This window comes from Oreochromis aureus, unplaced genomic scaffold (assembly GCF_013358895.1).
Source record: "Oreochromis aureus strain Israel breed Guangdong unplaced genomic scaffold, ZZ_aureus HiC_scaffold_32, whole genome shotgun sequence".
NCBI classification, from domain to species: domain Eukaryota; kingdom Metazoa; phylum Chordata; class Actinopteri; order Cichliformes; family Cichlidae; genus Oreochromis; species Oreochromis aureus.
In genome coordinates this window covers 326,196-346,462 of record NW_024108868.1, presented here as the reverse complement: position 1 = coordinate 346,462, position 20,267 = coordinate 326,196, and the positions used below count along the sequence as shown (strand labels likewise).

The window sequence follows — 20,267 nt, the reverse complement described above, 5'->3', positions numbered from 1 at the left end:
GAGTGAGAAGGAGTCAGAAAGAGAGTAACCCTACCATGGTGAGTGTCTTACTTGATAATGGGGGCGAATGGTCGTGAGAGGCGGGGGTCTGAGTGAGTGTCCGGGGCACCTGATTCATACCTGGGGGCAGGCGTCCAGCACTGGTCAGCGTAACAATGGTCTGAAACAAATTTTAAAGTAAAACTAGTATTTCTAACTGAACTATGAAAACATGAATAAATAAAATGAATGGAAAAGATTTACAGAAGAAATTGAAAACTCAATAAAAACAATTTTTAAAAATTTGAATTCAGAATTTTAAAAAACGATTGTTTTTTTTAAAGTTATTTAATTTCCTTTCTCAATTATTTATTAGATTTGCTTTGTCATCCTGATACTCCACACTGTAAAATATAACTTGTTGTTTCAACTTAAAAATATGAGGTAAAGGGCTGCCTTAAAATTTTAAGTTAAGTCAAGAAATAGAGTTTGTTCTTATAACACAACCAATTGTTATCTTAATGAAAAATCACATGTTGTCTAAACTTTCATCTTAGTTTAGCTGACTGAGATTTGTTAGTCAGTTCAACTCCTTTAATTGTCATTTTACTTGGGAAAACCCTTTCAGCTAAATTAAAATAATCTATTGTTTAAACTCTTGTCCTAGTTCAGTTGACTTGGGTTTTTAGTTAATTCAAATACTTTAGTAGTTCTTTTAACTTAGGAATCTATTTTAGCTTAACTAACATAATCTGTTAGCTAAGTTGATTTAAGTTTATTAATTACCTGAGCTCCTTAAGGTAGCTGAGTGAACTTGTAAATCAGTTTCATTTTAATTATCAGAGTTGATTGACTGGATGTAAAGAAAATGTGTATTAAACATCTTAAGTTTTGTTTTGTTTTTTAGCTTTCTAACATCCATTTCAGCAAAACTACCTGTTAGGTTTATCTTAGATCTCAGGTTTAAATATCTACATTCCTTTAAATTAATTTTCTGTTGTTTACAGAAAAAAAATAAAACCCCACAGATTCCATTAAAGTCTATCTGATCATTTCATACAGAAAGTTTGTTTTAAGAACATGACAAGACATTTACTCATGAGCACCCAACATTCACCATTTATTGTGCCATCTTAGTCATCTGAGAAACAGAAAAATCAGTGACGTAGCTCATCAGGCTCACAATCCATCAAAACTCAAAGGCTGCTCCCTGTGAAACAATAAATTTGAACTTGGTCTTGAGCCCAGTTTGGGTGAAGATTAAATTCTGACCAATACTCTAGGAGCAGTAGTGATTCTTGTGAAGTAACAACATAAAGTCTGCATTAATGTAATGTATCAACGGGACACTTGCTATTTTAGAAAAGTTATTCTTTACATTTACAAAATTTTTAAACTTCATTGTGCTCAGTCACACCTGTTAGCATAAAACTTGAAATATTAAAATAGTACAAAACCTTTGATAGCGACAGTAAAGATCAGTTTATAACAACTAAGACATCAAACTCTTGTATTTGTCTTCGTTTACAATTGCAACAAATTCCACAGAACCAATATCTCTGAAAATGAGTGCATGCTTCTGAAACATTTGATAATATGAATATTTCAGAAACATCAGTTTGAGTCTGCTCAATTGCAAAACAAAGGAAAAACTACTGACTTGCATGAGATAAGCATCTGCAAAGTCCACCATTATATTGTTGTTCACATAAGTTTCTTAAACCATGAACAAATGAGTAATTGTCTAATCTGGAATGTGAAGTGTAGTCATTTAGTGACATACAAAAGTGAGAATGAGAACTTGCAAGAATAAAAAAAAACAAACAGTAAAATAAAACTGTCCTTAACACTAAGGAGCATACAATTACAGTTCTGCATGGCTTTCTGCAAGAGTCTGTTTCTTAGACCATGCACTAGTGAGATGCACTGCCTTCCACCAATGTTCATTAGGATGTTCTGAATGACTTCAAAGATGTCCTTAAGTTCCTTTGGATAGTCTATGTTGAGGGCAAAAAGAAGGCCCATCAGCATGGAAATGGCACTTGAGACATCCCTCAGATTAGACAGGATTACTGCCGCCTCAAGGACAACCAACACATCGATGATGTCTTCTTCTTTCACCATCGCAATGCCAACTTTCATCCTCTTAGAAAACGTGTCTTCAATACCTGTCAGCTATAAAAGGGTTCAAAGACAAAAAAAAAAAAAAAATTACACAATTACAATTACACAATATCCCTTCTGCTTAAGAATTCATGTCTTTCAAAGAAGAGCCATACTGATGCTTTGGATGATGGTGATTGGCTTTGGGTAACACTTATTAGTTGTTAAAGTTTTTTCAGAATGAGATATGCACCCCCATGTTACAAATCCATTTCTTGCTTTAAACAAAGACCACTAAATTTTCAATTTAAATGGTAAATGGCCTGTATTTGTATAGCGCTTTACTAGTCCCCTAAGGACTCCAAAGCGCTTTACACATTCAGTCATTCACACACATGGGTGGATGACTGAATCGTGGCTGAAGAGTTGACAGTTCGTCTTATAATTGGAAGGTTGCGGTTCGAGCCCGGCTCCGACAGTTTCAGTCGTTGTGTCCTTGGGCAAGACACTTCACCTGTTGCCTACTGGTGGTGGTCAGAGGGCCCGGTGGTGCCAGTGTCCGGCAGCCTCGCCTCTGTCAGTGCGCCCCAGGGTGGCTGTGGCTACAATGTAGCTGCCATCACCAGTGTGTGAATTTAAATCTACTTATGCTAAATATTGGCTGTGCTCTAAACCAAATCTGGCTGAGAATACATGAAATGTGCAAACTGCAGCTACACTACAGGATCAGATTGTGGCTCCATAGACAATGCTTCTTTAATCAGTTTATTGATTAAAGTTTATTTTTTCCCTATATTAACAGCATGAAAAAGAGCATATAGACATGGCTGAACAGGTTGCATAATTGGCACTGAATATCAACATCCACCTTTACCCAGCTGCCCAATGACTCTCGGCCAGTAACCTTTAATTGCTTACCCAGTCTACACAGTCTCTTTTCCAGGGTCCAGGACATTTCACCAAAGTATTGCCCCCACAGCTGTAGCAGCCACTGCAGCCCCTTAAATATCCTAATATCTCTGCCATTACAATATACAATGTGAGAAATCAAGCGTAAAGCTGAAGTGAACAGTACAGCAGCGAAATGTCAAAGACCCTGGTGAAGACATGAATAAACACAAGACACTAATAATATCAATGCTAGCTTGCCAGTTAGTTTCTCTGAAACCCAGACCAAATCCAGTGTCAAAGATCTTGTAATAATACATTTGGTGAGGAAAAAGTACACATGTACTTTTTAATTTAAAATCCACTGTGGTGCTGTCATTATTAAATTTACTAAAAGAAACAATGCTAACCTTCACAGTCTTGAAAGTGTGTGAGGGATCTTCCTTTAGAAAATGAGGTCCTCTGTCCTCTTCCTTTGTGTAGGGCTCTGGTCAAAGAAGTCAAAAGAAAACAAAAACACTTTTTAAACAGTGTTTATAAAGCATGTAGACAGCTCCAAATTCACAGCTTTTTGATACATAATTCCATCAATATATGATTATCATTGGAGATTTTGAATCAGGCTTATCAGGATATTCAAGTAGAATATGATATCCAACCTACCACCAATATACACAGATTCTGTAAAAGTTACCACACTAAATGTCCAGTTGTGAAATATGATGACAGACTTTACTTATCAGCTTTCTTTCAATGAGTTCATCAGTTGAACTGGATAACCTAAAACTTAAACAAAGGATTAGATTTCGCAGTTGAACACTTACATCATCTCCGAAGCATCTTATGAGCCTAGTTAGCCCTCCTATGCCGCTCTTGATTTTGTACAGCTCCACGAACCTCTCCATAATGGTCAAGCACAGCAAAAGGAACCCTTTCAGGTCAACAGATGTAAGACGGGCAAATTCTGCTTCAACCTGACCAATAGAAGAAGAGGGGTGGAGAGTACAGACAGAATAAAAAAGATTCTTTGAGACCCAAATTTAAGCAAACAGTCATCTGAGGCCCATTAGAGAAAACACAAACACACAAAAGCAAACAAACAAAAGATGCACTTTACCTGCCGTTCAGCAAACAAGGAAGTTCAGAGAACAATAAGCTCTGTCTTGAAATCTTTTAAAGTAGAATGATTGTGAAAATGACTTATGTGATGTAAAACTTTAGTAAACGTGCGATTAAAAGAACACTGAGTAAAAGGACAAGTAACAATTTCCTTATTCCTCAGATGTTTACCTTGATGAGCAATACTGTTTTAGTCCAACTGCCTCATTAAAGTTACACAACAGGCTTTTTACATTAAAGCCAGCAAGTCCATTACATACTCCCTTTTAGATCTGAAATACTGTGCACATTCTGTGTATATGTAGTGGACAGCAATTTACCCAAAAGAGCATAAAGTTTGCAAGTCCACCTCATTTAAATGACAAAGTCAGATGTGATCATCTAGACCTGTGAAAATAAATTAATGACAAACTTGCAGTTATGGATGTTATTACAACCACAAGAACCTAAACAGTCTGCCCCATTGCTTTTGTTAATGAATCATTTGTTGGTAACACGTCTGAATATTTAGTTTATGCCACCTGCATGTGATCATCAATAGTGCCATATTACTTCTTAAGAAGTACCCTGACACTACAATCTTTATATCATTTGTTCTACAGAGCTATTAAATTACAATATAATCTGAGGTGTTTCCAGTATGACAAAATGCACAAATTGTAACTTACCATTTGACTCCACTGACAAAAATAAATCCCCAGCATCAAGTTTGGCTTCACAGACCTAAAATAAGTAAAATAAAAATATATGTTATAATTATATTGTTTTCGCCATTTATTCATGTTTGCTAATTTTCTGACATATAAACAATGTTAGTTTTGTTACAATACAGAGAATGCAGTTTAATTAAAAGGTAAATTATGCAAAAAACAACAAACTTCTGCAGTATACCATGCCAAAAATCAGTGTCTCTGATGCCAATTATTTTATCACTACAGCTCTTTTAGTATGGAAACTCACACAATCTAGTCATACTGATCACAAGAGTTCAAAAATAAGTCAAAATAGTGAGCTGTTGTTAAGCATAAAGCATTTCAGGGTAACAAATAACTGCACAATAGAATTAAAGCAAAAAATAAACACACTGGAGGACTATCTGATAAAAACTAATATAATGCTGGTTTGTAGACCATATTTTGTCTCAGTCCTCAGTGCACTCTTGCAGCTTAGCATGCAGCAGTTAATAACAACTTAAGTGATTACATAGGGGTAAACAGATGACAACAGATGACAACAAGCATCGGAGTCCTGCCAAAAAGTTCTTTTTGAACCCAGTCAGTTATTGGAAATATTGCCAAAATGAACTTCCATCAAAATACAACAGCCTGTGAACTTGAAAGAAATTTACAAGTACAGAGACAATATGAAATAAGCTTTATTAATTAGCTGAGTTAGCTTGCTAATATCGCAACAGTGGTTGAGTGCACAACCTTAAAGCTAGCGGCACAATACTTGTGATTTGGTCAGTGCCACATTAAACCCATAAAAGGCCATATGTCAGTTTATTAGGTCAAGTTTGGTCATGACATACAAGCTGGACCTTGTCGGCTAAAGTTACATTAGCTAAAGCAAACATTTCGGTAAAAGAGAAAAACACACATCATGCCATAAATTCAAAACATGTTCCAACTTTTGTAGCTCTCTTTCCTTATAGTTATAACCAATGTTACTCACCTTGAAAGCATATTCCAAAGAAGACGATTAGAAAACGTCCAAGTAAAGTGAGCATGTCGTTAACCGCCAATTCCCCATGATGCACCTCGGTAGCAGTCACGTGAGGCAGTTTTGAATCCTGCTGTGCTCAACTTACCCACATTGTCAAGTTCACATAAGTTGCTGATTTAGCTGGACATGAGTTTTCAAGTTAGCTTTTTTGGTGTAATTGGGACGTTTTTAACTTGTAATTCTATGTTATAACAACAACTTCAGTCATCTATCGTCAAACTGATATAGAATAATATGTTGAAATAACAAACAGCTAGAATTACATTTTACAGTGCACACATATGTTTCTAAGTTTTAGCTCATATAATGACTAATTTACACCATTATTGCTTCTTTAACTTAAAATAAATAAATAAGATAATTAAAAATATATTAAAAAAAAACACTGTTTAATCTGCTCTTTCTTTTGTCAGATGCTCAGATAAGATTAGTTAATCCTGGGTCAGCTCGTTGCTACGGAAGAGTTGAAATCTATCACAACAACAGATGGGGAACAGTCTGTGATGATGGCTGGGACTTAAATGATGCTAAGGTGGTCTGCAGACAGTTACACTGTGGAACTGCTCTGAATGCCACTAAGTCCGCTCATTTTGGTGAAGGAAGAGGACAAATCTGGCTTGATGGTGTGTCCTGTTCAGGAAGTGAAAGTTCTCCAACTGAGTGTCGACACAGAGGATTTGGTTCACACGACTGTAGACATCATGAGGATGCTGGTGTCATCTGTTTAGGTGAGATGCTTTTCATCTCATACACAGTATTCAGTAACAAAATAGTCCATGCAGCTATAATCAGGACAGAAATCTGTATGTTAATTATTATAATGTATACAGTGTCGCTTTTTAGCTTCACTTCCTGTTCTTTCCCTCTTTTGTGTTAATCTTTGTTTATTTTCCTCTATAGAAGCCTGCATCTCATTCCCAATCACTGTCTGTGTGTTTATACTTTATTCTCCCCCAAAGGGAAGGAGTTTGTAATTGTTTCTCTGTCTATTTGTTAGCAGTCAGCGTCCACAGTTTACAAGATATCTTTTTAAAATTTTGTGTGATGGTAGATACCAATGACAGCTCGAGCTGATTTCATTTTTATAAAAATCAGGTCGAGGTCACACCTAATGTGAAAATCAGTAAAAACTTAATATTACCTACAATTTTTTTTATGTCTTCAAACTTCACACCAATACACTAGGCCTTTGGGATCATGAGTATCTAGGTTAGCTAAGCACTTGATCTTGACCTTCACTGTTCGAGTACAAGGTCAAAGTTGACCTAGAAAGGAAATGTCCAACAACCACATCAAGTAATATATCATATGAAAAGGCCTGAAGAGAGCTGTTACAGCATCTTTGAGATGCCATAACTGACTGACATCATCATAAAGGCAGGCTGACATCAACAAGGCATGATAAAAACGTTTCGGTACAGCACGTGTCCATCAGGGGAGATATGCTCAGATTTTTGCAACAGCCAATGAAGGCTCACTTTTTGGGGTTTGTTCTGTCTCAATGACTTACATTTGGATGCTCAGTTGACGTAGCTGACAGTGTTCAGATGTTGTCATTTGTTTCTTGTTTGCCTTCAAATTACTGGGTCAGCACAGAGGATTTTGTAGAAACTACTGTGGACATTATTGTGATGCTGGTGTCATCTGTTTAGGTACATCTTTTATTATCAAAGCCATGTTATTATAATAGATTAAACTCCAATTTTGCTTCATAATCACCTGCACAAATAATGAATGACAATCGTTACCCCTAGCTTCGTAGCTCAGAAAGAGGATAAAAAAGTTAGGAAACAAAAGGTGGCTCAACCCTTCAGCTTCAGCCTATGCAGACATAAGCACTGAACCTATTTACACAAATCTGGAGGCTCTCAAAGAGGGCACGCTCACACATACACAGAGAACACGAAAAGTTTGGAAGCCAGGGCTGGGTCTGAGTCCGCTGTCAATCTGATCACTTCCTCACTTCTCTCTCTCTCTCGGCAGCTGTTGGAGCGGCTTTAAACCCAGTCACATGATCCATGAACCAATCAGCAGCCCATTGCTCTTCCTCAGAGAAAATAACCTGCAGAGGTCCTTAAATCAAAGTACATAAACACACAGGAACAGCTAACACAGACTTCTTATGGCCACGGGCTGTAACACCCACACCTGTTAAGACCCTGAAAATTGTGGATATAAAATGTTAATTCCTTCACAGCACAATGAATACTTTTGTTGAATCTTTCAAAATCAAGCAGAAACTCACTTTAAGACCATTTACATCATATAACTGTGACTAAACTGCTAAAATAACAAAATATTGTTTGACTGTCTAAAGATTCCCAAACTTATCTGTAGGTAGTTCATTAGTGGCTGCTGTTCAGTCTGAAGCAATGTGGCCACCATATTGGTCAGATGGAGCCATACCTTCTAAACCATGTGCGTATGGAGTGTCTAAGTGTGATGTAGTAAGGTTGTGGGTGGGTGGGGTGACTTCTACACACAATTCACTGGGAGCCCATTGTTCCATAATCTGTTCATGTTAACATGGATGATTTATGAGGTTTTTCACATAATTTGTTTTAAGTTTTTTAAAACCAGCAATGTTTGTTTCATGGTGACTGATCTCTTTCCACAGATTCAATCATTTCAGTGCTGAGATGTGTTTTCCTGCCACTGATTCTGCTTTTGGAGAACATTGCCCTTCATTTCTACTATAAGGTACATCAGAGTAAATAACTGCATGTATGAAACAGAGTAGTAGCTGAGAAGTGTAGGAACAGTAACATGGATTGTGTCCCGTCTCTCCAGGTCATCAAAAAGCAGAAATCAGACAAAAAGCAGAACGATGAGACGGATGTTTCCAGAGCTGAAGAAGTGGAGGCCGAGGAGGAAGCAGTCCAAGAAATAGAAGAGAAACATAGAAACAAACACACAAGTCTAAATTTTTGTTGGAATTTAGATTAAAATTGTTTAAATCTTGTTTAATTATGTTTATGTTTTTTAAATGTCTGACACATTACTGCAGCGACTCTATTTAACCTGCCTTTACTGTCCAGTATAAACTCTTAATAGCATGACTGTGACTTAAGTTTGAAAATAATCCTTCATCGTCTACAGTCCTCACTTTCTTACATCTTCCTCCATCTCTGCCATTGAAGTTTTCACACATTAAATTTTTTACTTCTCACTAAACTGTATCTTTGGCTAACAGACAGAATTTATGTCAATCTGCACATAAACATGTTTTTATGTTTGGTGATATTTTTGAAATTCTTTCAAATTATCTGCCACTTACAAAAAATTCCTGCAATTATAGCATCCTATTCTGTACAACAATATACTGGCAGAGAAAAAACCAAAAGGCAGTAAAAAGTGTTGTTTATGCTTTGAATCATCATCACACCTGGAGGATTTTTCCTGAAGACTACAGAAGAAATTAGAAGAACGCTGGCTAAGAGAGTTCAGGCTGTGTTGATCAATAAAGTTGAATGTTGCACGTTAGAATTGTACAAACTGCTTTTTCCTCATATACTGTGTTTGTATAAAGAAAACAATTGTCTTAAGACTTTTGCACAGTACTGTGATAAGGAAAATGAAGCTGTCTCACATTCATGCAGCTGACAACAAAATACATAAAGTGTGGGAACAGAGCTGACAGCAGACACAGGAAGTCAGTGAGAGAGATAAGGGTATGAACAGCTGATAAACCTGAGATGTTGTGATTGTGTAATGTTGGACAAAAACAGACTAAATGCTGGGCCTGAATTTGGTTACATTACTTTCATTGTCATCAAAGTAACCTGCAGGAAATTGTTGTATTGTTGTTGGCACAAATATATGTTTTATATTTTATTCTAAAATCAACGTTTTTCATTCTTACATTTTGGGGGGACAAATTTTATCTGAGACTGATGGTGGAAAAATATACACAGATATATGACAATTTTAAACCACCTCTCACCATCAGTAACACAAAATCCTCTTTGACCACCCTTTACTTTGTTGGGATCTAAACACTTCAGGCTGGAGGAGGTCAGTGGGAACCCTTAAACCCCCTGACAGATTATATCAGCCCTGTCTTTGACTCCGTCCATGTGGCTCTCAAATCCTGGTGGGACATATGTGGTGTTTTTATTCCACAACCATCTGCAAAGGAAAGAAATCAAGGAAAATGTACTGATTTCTGAGAGCATATCAGACAACACTGATCCAAGATGTGGCTGGAGGCTGTGCTGATTGCTTCTGACACACTATAGGATCAGTGAAATTTCTCACGTCATGTTCCTACCAAACAATTTCTTTTGTTGCACTTCCTGTATTTTCCTGCTGCTGAGCTCTCTCACTGCTACTGCTATAAAATGGCAAAGCTACGGCCCCTGCTGCTCAAGATCAACACTGACAACAGCAAAAGATCAAAACTATGCTTCACATAAACATCATCATGAATTTCCTCTTACTTTTGCTGTTTTGCTTCCTCCATGATAAAAAAAAGAAAAAAAAAAATCACACTTCCTGCAGAGCTCTCTCTCTCTCTCATTTCTGCTGTTCAATACCGAAGAAATGTAAACTTTTTAAAATTATGACAAATTGCAAAACGCTTAGCTTTGTCTCTAATAAAACCTCCGTGACTTTGCTCTGCATCACTCCAGCAGCATTAGATAATGTTTATATGTTGAGCCGTGTTTGTTTTTTGTTTTTTTTTCAGTGTTTGATCTACTGCAGAATATTTTTAACGTTACCTGTTATTAAAAGCCAGGAGAGGAAAATCTCCTTCATATTTTTATGTGTTTTATTCTCAGTTACATTAACACAAAGGCATCTGCTGTGATGCTCACACCTCTTATGGAGTCTCACAAGTGCCAGTACTAATAAATGATCAGAATTATGATATTTCTGAATGTCTAAGGCGAAATTTTCCCGATTCAAATCTAATCTAATCGAAATCGATACCCAGCCCTAACGTGGAGCACTATGTTCATAGGCTTAGGGGCTTTAAACTAGATTGTCCCAGAACATGAATGGTGGTTGATGGGACTTGGCGAGGGGGAACAGTGGTACGGGAGTGGGTGGTGGAAAGTCACTGAAACAGAGGGAAAACAGAGTCAGGTTGGTCCTTGGGGAAAAGACTGAGTTAATCCAAACTGTGAGTCTGAACAGTCTTACGTGGTTGCAGGTGGTGTCATGCGAGAGGGAGGAAGCAGGATGAGGCCTGGGTGAGTCCAGTGAAGTAGTGATCCGTGATTCCAAAACAGAGGAGGGAGGCAGCCAAGTGAGACCGGAGAAAACTGATTGAGAGTTTTTATCAGCTATTTGGAGCACAATGGAGTCCAGCATCCAGGCAAGCGAGGCTATTGCAAGTTTGTAATGCAAGTCAAGAAACAAATGGAAAGACAAGAACACAGTGGTGAGTACCAGAACAATGAGCGCTGCAAGAGACATGAGGCCAAACACTAACGTGGGTTAGTGAAGGCTGGTTGTGGACGCTGGTCTGAAATTTCAAATACAGATGGCTTAATCAGTCTCAGGTGGCACTCTGGGGAGGAGCAGCTAAGGCTCCGCCTAAAGGCAGAGAACAGGCACTGTGGAAATTTACTATGACTCACCCAGACCATGACACACAGGCTGATCTTTGTCTAACAATTATCCAGAAAATATTCATGAAAATGTCAGGGCTCAAATTGAAGTATGGTATGTTTTTAATATTACATGGCATCAGAACGACATGGATGTGTTTCAGCCTGTTTCCTCACTGTTTGTGATACACATTTGGGTGTGACCCTTTTTAAACACCCCTTGGTTCTAATCTATGGTGGATAAAATTAAAGAAATATCAAATTAAATGATAAATAGAAATATTCACAGCATGAGTTCCTTACTAAGTTGGTAGTTAAGTAAAAGAAAAAAAGATATCTGTCTGTTAAGAGAAAACTCAGGAGGCAAGAAACACAGACTCAGCGATATTGCATGTACATGGACGAATGCCCCAACACAGCCTCACACAGTGACGTGTATGAGACGAGTCACGGAGGATTCGCGTCGGGGCATCAGCTTGCTCTTTATTATATAGTCAGTTCTTACATAGCATATTTCAGGGCGCCACCCCTTGTGAGTACGGAAACAACTCCTTACAAGGCACTGGAGTGATAAGCATAAAACATATATGTTCAACTGTCACAACAGGAACTGGTCAAGCTTATCTCAGCAAACTCAGCAAGGGTGAGGTTTCCTATAGCAGCTTCCTCATGCAAGCTTTGTCATGAAACACAGTATATGCAGGAGTTTAAATGAGGCTAAACAACTAGGGATTTTTAACTACAATAAAACATAATACATATAAAAATCCTTTAACACTGTCTGTAAAACAGCAGTGTTTGTTCCAGCAGAGCTGTGCTTTCATGAATATGTACTTAAGTAGGGTTGCAACATCTGATCAGAGATTTGATAAGACTGGTTTCAGACACCTTTTTCTCAGCTGTCACCAACAAGTATCACTGAGGCTGGAACAAACTCTCAGCGGTTAAAACCTCTGAGGCTGGTGTGAAATGTTGACTTCCCCTTCATGCGTTTTACCCTCATAGTATATCTCTTTATCTTTGTTGATGCAAATTCTGCTGCAAGCCTTTGGATTTCTTTTCACCAGTCTTTAGAAACAGAGAAGAAAAATATATGCATATACGCAAATGCATTCATTATTTTAATGTCATCAAATACTGAGCTGTCGTCATCACTGACACTGGAGAGTTTACAAGGAGTTGACTCATTTATGAGAAAATTATTTTGAGTAAAGAACAGCTTAATTTGAGTGAACAAAATTAATTGCTGCGTGCAAGAAATGTATTTCACTGTTTGCTATTATACATATACACACACAATAACAGCCCTCTTGCTCAGTTGTTGGCATTTGCTCTTGCTCAGATCTCTGCTCTGTGATCTGACAGACATCTGCCACCTGCTCTCAGTGAGTCGCTCCGCTCCCAACATCTCTGCTCCCTGCACGTTCAACTCTTCCTGTACACCGTTATGAATTTGCCACAAAACCAACCAATCAGAGAGGTGGATGCAAAAATTCTGATTGGCTGTTTTGTTCTCCAATCAGCTCACTAGCTATTGCGTTCCGGAAACACTGTCCAAAGTGTAGCTAAACTCATTTTCGGTTAGTATGTTTAATTATTTTATTTTAAAATATATATATTTTTAAAGACCATTGTTGGTTTTAATCTAATTTAAACCAAACCACTCCACTGGATTTAGCTACATTTTGGACAGTGTTAAGCTGTTCTTCACTCAAAATAATTTTCTCCTCAAAATGCAACATTTGCAAAAATAACACCATACAGCACTGGTTTGTACCAGCACGTCAGTATGAGTTTTTAATAACATGAACTCAGTTCGATACAATTTTTGGGTCAGTCGAGACATTTAATGATCTCATTTTATAGTGTTGTTGAACATGTTATGTTATATGTTATGTGTATTTTTTTTTATTATGATTAATTTTTTCATATATATACATGTATGTTTCTATCTATCCATACATACGTATATACACATACACACATATACACATTTTCAATAATCCCAGTAACACCTCAAAGGATACACAACCTACAGATATATATACCCATACCAACATACCCGTGCATCCGCACACACATGAAAATATTGGACAAGAACACCCTATCAAATCTCTACCTCCTCCCTGTACCCTGTAAAAACCATATCCTTAAACCGCTTTTTAAACTGTGCCATGCTTGGACATTGCTTCATATCTTTACTTAGTCTGTTCCACAGCTTCACTCCACACACAGAGATGCAAAAACTTTTTAATGTTTGAATGTTAATGATTCAAACTAGGTTACATTCAAATGTTTTATTTGTGAATATATTGTTGGGGAAACCTAGTTTTCTGTTTGGGACTGGGAGAGAAAAAAGAGAAACAGATGCTCCTGAGGTACTTCCTGCAGAGGTTTTAAGTGAGCTGCACATTTGCATGGTTCAGATTAAAGTTTTTTTTAGCTTGGAAAGATACTTGATATACTGAGCTACATCACACACTGAGGTTTCTGTGGTTGTTTTACAGCAGAGTGCCAGAAATATCAATCAGAGGATCTAATGTCTTCTAATCTGTGTAACAGCACGAAGCATCACATCAGTTTGAGACTGCAGGTGGAACAAATAGCAGCCTTCCCACGTCTGCAGAGAACTGCAGCTTTCAACAAGTAACCTTCACTTTAGCTTTGTAACTGTTGTGGATTACAGAACTGGTAACAATACTAATTCATTAATTCCACATAGACCACATTTTGAGCCTCAGCCATGTGGACACAGCAGAGAAACTTCTTCTATTTGGCCATCGGTGAGATGAACTTTACATCAATTAATTATTTTCTTTCTTTGCTATACAAACAGAGTTTTTCAGAGGACTAATCTGTGTTCAGTTCAAGCTCCTCAAATGTTTTCTGTTTATTGTATCTAAATTAGAAACAAGAATAGCTTTATATTTCAAAATGATACGTTATATTTTCTTTTCTACAGTCTCATATCTGTCTGCATCTTCAGCTGCTGCAGGTCAGTCAAATTTTCATATTTTAAAAATAAACTGTACATGGTTGAAGGCATTACTGAAAACATCACACTGACAAATATTCCACCAACCACCACAAAAATTTTTTTGTTTTGGTATTGTTTACATGAAATTACATGAAATATTTTTCTCCTCTCTTTTGTTCATATGATACATGCAGTGTTTTATCTGAATGTAATTATTTTAAATTGATTAATTCTGCAATTTTATTTGTCTTTATTGTAATTTCCAGTCCTGCCAAAGCATGTTGTTGTGGTTTTTATAATTACTATATTCTTTTAATAATTAAATGACTTGGTTAGAATATAAAACCGAAACATCTAGTGAATATTTTAAAATGTGTGATAAACCTAATTCTAAAAAATGTGAATGTACTGAAAGCATAGCACATAGCACAGTACTGGATGCATAATTTGATTAAAAAGGACAATAAAGCAAAAAATAGAAATAGAAAAAATATAATAAAAAGAATAGTAAACAGCTGCAGTCTGCAGCATTCATATTTTAAGAAAAAATGTCTTTAAGCTTTTACAAGAAAACTAAATTACTGGCAATATAATGTAAATGTTATAGAAATAATTTAAAATATTCAGAAAAATTGTAATTATTACACAATCCCCAAACTCATTTATTACAAATATGATTTTTTAACTTAAATCATAAAAATATTATAAAAATAATGCAAAGCAAAAAGAAAAAAATATCACATCAGGACTGGTTGTCTGGTACCACGCTATTAGATCATTTGAGGACGAAAAACTGAGTGAATAATTCCACACACAATTGCCTGAAATTTAGCAAAAGTTTAATTTCACCACCACTAAAACTTGATTCTGCATGGGAAATCATAACCAAATAAAAGCACAGCATAGTCATTACTCTGTAATGTAATGGTGCTAAAATATTAGCAAACTGACTTCTGACTTAGATATGGCCAAATATTATTAGCCAAATACATGTCATGTCTTCAATATCAAATTAATTAATTTAAAAATAATTTAATACATATTTCTAAAGATTATCACCCCAATTCTCTTTGCTGATTTGAAGAAAATACTTGTCTTTAAAACTATTTTAAAATTAAAAGGAAGATCCATTCCACCTGGTTCTGCACACCTGAATATGTTTGAACACTTTTTAGCAAATTATTTTTTATTGCAAGTGCAGTAGACAATTTGGGTTCACAATAAAACATCATGAAAAGGTTGTCCACCCTCCTTAAAAGGTGACAGATGATAATTTTTAAATAGTGACACATTTAGGTCTTCAGGTCTTTGTCTAATATATGTATTTGCATGTTGTGTGTTTATTGAAGTTTTCACTACAAAAATCGTAATAAAAATGTTTCTACTGAAAAATTATATTATTTTGAGTGTTTATGTTCAGTTGTCTTAACTGAACATAAACACTCAAATTCAAGCATGGCTCATTATATCTGAATGAATATAACTTGCAGACCATAAGTAATAAAAGATAAAATTCAAAATAGGTGCAGTTCAAACTGTTGTCAAGGGGCTCGGAAAGCTGTGTGTGTGTCTTTATAATTCAAAAAGACTGCATTCTATAACAGTAGCATACAGACCATCTGAAACAGAATTAAAATGGAAAGTCAAAAAGACTTGAGCAGTCACATTATTACGATGCTTTAAGTCAAAATAATATTTGTTTTTGAAAAATAAAACATTTTATTCTTTTACAAAAGGACAGTGAAGTGTCCTTTAATAACTGGGACGTGGGAGAATACCCAGTGTGCTTTAGATTTTCATACATGAGAAGGCAAACTTTAAGTAGTCCTCATGGAAATGTTGGTGCAGCCCAGTGTTTCCCAACCTTTTGGAGCCACGACACATATTTCACACAGTAAACCACCAAACAAAAATATCACAAAAGCATATTGACAATTTCCCCCCGTTCACTAGGTATAGCGGAATTGGCTCAGTTTTCCCTGGTATACCATTTTTGCTCTCACTACTCATGCTAGGGCCTTCATTTGGGTCAGAATTTTCTCCAGGACCCAGGTCAGATTGACTGCTTTTTCTTTTTATATATTTATCTATTGCTATTACACACTATGTTGTCTTACAGCATGACTATTATGTAATTTCTTCTTCTCTGTTTTACTGACAGTTGGCAACCCATTTAATTAGAGCAGGTAGTTGTACTGCCCTCTAGTGGAAGAGAATGTAATTGTTCTGCTGGTTACTCATGCCAATTGCTTAGAGCAGGGCCCCGGGCCACGTTTGGTAGCGGCCCGCGAGAGTTGAGGCTCAGGTGTGAAATTGATGGTTTTCAGGGTTTTTAGCGTTATTTTTTTAAATCGTTTTTATTGTTAACTCGGTTCCCTTGGGTCTTTTCCCATGTGTTATGAATAAATCTTTTTTGGTACCGGTACTGGTTTTATTTTGTTGTATTTATCCGCGACACCTTAAATGGCGGTCAGTGAAAATATTGTCGGACAAACCGGTCCGTGGTGCAAAAAAGGTTGGGGACCGCTGGCTTAGAGTACTAATCAGGTGGAACCAGATAATCTTCCACAGCACACCTGATTGTTTCTCGTGGCCCATGGTTGGGAAACACTGGTGTAGCCCACAAATATGTAAAAACAGATCTTTTAGTGCCACCTACTGGCAAAACAGGACCTATCACAGCATACCGTTGGACACTGTTGGATCCCGGCATCTCTTGCTGTTTGGAAGCTATGACCTTTCACCCAGTGTACCTTCTCTCAGATTGCTGACTAAACCTGTGCATCTTAATGTTTGTACCACACAATTATCAATTACACATACTTTACAGCTCCACCCACCGTTTTGCCGTACTTGCAACAACTTTTCCTGCACTTTGTAAATATGGAGAACTTGAAAAGACATGAAAATAAATTAGTAACTCATTTAATTAATTAGTAATAAATTGTATGATAATATTAGACATTCTTAAAGCAATTGTAAATTAGTTTATGAACATCAACAAAGTTTAAATAAATAAATTTGATTATTTGATATTTTAATGGGAAATACATTTGAAAGTGAAACAAGCATTTCTAACTAAACTATGAAAGCATGAATAAAGCAAGTGGAAAAGATTTACGGAAGAAAACTGAACACTCAGTAAAAGATTTTTTTTTAAATGTAATTTAATTTTTTTCCATTTCCTCACTGCATTTCCTTTCTTATTTAATTATTACATTTGCTTTGTCATTCTGACCCTCCTAACATAGATAGGTTTTAGCTCATTTAGCTTCTACTTTGTTTTCAGTGAACAAAATACACCATGCTTGTTTCTCTGACTAAAAATAAAATAAGAAACACACAGTGTAATCTCCTCTTTCTTTTCTTAGACGCTCAGATAAGATTAGTTAATCGAGATAAGTCTGGGTCAACTCGTTGCTCTGGACGAGTTGAAATCAATCACAACAACAGATGGGGAACAGTCTGTGATGATGGCTGGGACATAAATGATGCTGAGGTGGTCTGCAGACAGTTAGACTGTGGACCAGCACGGAAAGCCCCACGACCATCTCACTTTGGTATAGGAACAGGACAAATCTGGCTGGATGATGTGTCCTGTTCAGGAAGTGAAAGTTCTCTAACTGAGTGTCAGCACAGAGGATTTGGGACACACGACTGTACACACAGTAAAGATGCTGGTGTCATCTGTTTAGGTGAGATGCTTTTTGTCTCATACACAGTATGTTCTTGTACTATTGTAAGGTGACCTTGAGGGTGCCTATAAAAAATGTATTATTATTATTACTATTATTATTATTATTATTATTATTGTTATTCAGTAACAAAATGGTCCATGTAGCTGTAATCAGGAGAGAAATATATATGTTACTTATAATGTAAAACTAACTTAACTTTCTTAAGAATCTCCTGCGTCACTTTATGTGGCTATTATTTTTTTGGCATCATTAATTTGTTTTGTTTTTCTGGTTTGACTTTGGTAATAATGTTTTTTTACTTGTTCACTTATGTTTGATTTCTTCTATAGAAACCAGCTTCTCATCCCCAGTCACTGTGTGTCTATACATAGATTATTCTTGATAATGAATTTGGTGCCTCAGGTGAGACTGAAAATCAGGTCAAAGTCAAGGTCACACCAAATGTAAAAATCAGAATCGTCTTCCAACTTTACACCAATATACTAGGCCTTGGGGATTATGAGTATCTAGGTTAGCTTAACACTTACGTGTGACTAACTGTTAATGCTAAGGACAAAGTTGATCATGAAAAAGATGTCCAGCAACCATATCGAGTGATATGTCATATGCAAAGGGCATGGAGAGAGCTGTTACGGCATCATAATGAAGCCATAACATGTTGACATCATCATATTGTAATAAAAGCAGCCTGATGTCAGCATGTTGTGGTAATAATGCTTTTTAAAATTGTTTTTTAATAGTCTTTTTACTTGTACAGCTCTACAGCCTTTGTTTCAGTGTCTATATGAGCTTATGTGTTCTCCCAGTGTTATTTTTCTCCTTGTTGCTGTTTTGGATTTTTATTTTTGTTTTCTCATTTGGATTTTTTCAATAGACAGTGAAGGCTCACTTTTTCATGTTTGCTCTGTCTTTGTGTCTTACTTCTGGATACTCAGTTGACAGTGTTTAGATATTGTAAGTTTTTCTCGTTTAAATTCAAATTACTGAGTTTATTTAAACAAATGTATCAAATACAAATGTTGAATTATTTACCTTCAATAAAGTCACTATCAAGTATATGCTTTATGTTTCTTTGCTTAGGAATCAGATTAGCTGGGCCTCAGTCAACTCGTTGCTCTGGAAGAGTTGAAATCTTTTACAACAACAGATGGGGAACAGTCTGTGATGATGGCTGGGACCTAAATGATGCTGAGGTGGTTTGTAGACAGTTAAACTGTGGAACAGCTCTGAATGCCACTAAGTCCACTCATTTTGGTGAAGGAACAGGACAAATCTGGCTTGACGATGTGTCCTGTTCAGGAAGTGAGAGATCTGTGACTAAGTGTCAGCACAGAGGATTTGGGAAACACAACTGTACACACAGTAAGGATGCTGGTGTTGTCTGTTCAGGTGAGAAACTTTATTGATCAAAGGTAAATAACAAATAATAACTGTTACAATATTTTTACAGTTTTAGAATAGAGTCATTATCTCATGTAGTGTGTGTTTATATCTACCCCTGCATTTAGGTGGGGACCATGAAAATGGCAATTTGTTTGACAATTTGTTTGACAATATCTGGATTTAGCACTTTAGGTTTCATAAACAATAGATTTCCTTCCAAGACTTCTTTCTTTTGTTTTATTTTAATTCCAAATATGAGCACCTTCCATAAATAGAACCTCATTGTATTTCATAACAGATCTCTGGAAAAACAGTACAAGTGTTGGCAGGGAGAGTTGAAATGAACCTGTCCCTTTACTGTTTTTTTATAATTCATGTATGTAGACTAAGCCAAGGATTGCGGTCATGAACTAATTACACACTGAATAACACTCATTCAATCAAAATGTTCAATATTATTGCTATTGATGTTATTTATCTATTAATTAGATTTTTCAATTATGTTTACTGTACCTAGGTGTGCCAGTCAGATTAACTGGGTCCACTTGTTGCTCTGGAAGAGTCGAAATCTTTTACAACAACACTTGGGGAACAGTCTGTGATGATGGCTGGGACTTAAATGATGCTCAGGTGGTCTGCAGAGAGTTAAACTGTGGAACAGCTCTGAATGCCACTAAGTCCACTCATTTTGGTGAAGGAAGAGGACAAATCTGGCTTGATGACGTGTCCTGTTCAGGAAGTGAGAGATCTCTGACTCGGTGTCAGCACAGAGGATTTGGGACACATAACTGTACACACAGTCAGGATGCTGGTGTTGTCTGCTCAGGTGAGAATTTAAAA

The 20,267-nt window shown here is 36.5% G+C and overlaps 1 protein-coding gene and 1 long non-coding RNA gene across 2 annotated transcripts in view; both read left to right on the top strand.

Annotated features, from left to right (window-relative positions):
- Positions 1–20,267, top strand: part of LOC120436897 (deleted in malignant brain tumors 1 protein-like) — a 28,237-nt gene that overhangs the window by 7,050 nt on the left and 920 nt on the right. The window contains exons 3-6 of the mRNA XM_039607731.1: positions 14,332–14,364; positions 17,718–18,041; positions 19,125–19,433; positions 19,945–20,253. Of these exons, the coding sequence (XP_039463665.1) occupies positions 14,332–14,364; positions 17,718–18,041; positions 19,125–19,433; positions 19,945–20,253 (975 nt within the window). The remainder of the gene's footprint in view (positions 1–14,331; positions 14,365–17,717; positions 18,042–19,124; positions 19,434–19,944; positions 20,254–20,267) is intronic.
- On the top strand, positions 8,435–9,295 carry LOC120436887. Its single transcript, XR_005610641.1, has 2 exons — positions 8,435–8,514; positions 8,605–9,295. It is a non-coding gene; the product is annotated as an uncharacterized LOC120436887 (long non-coding RNA).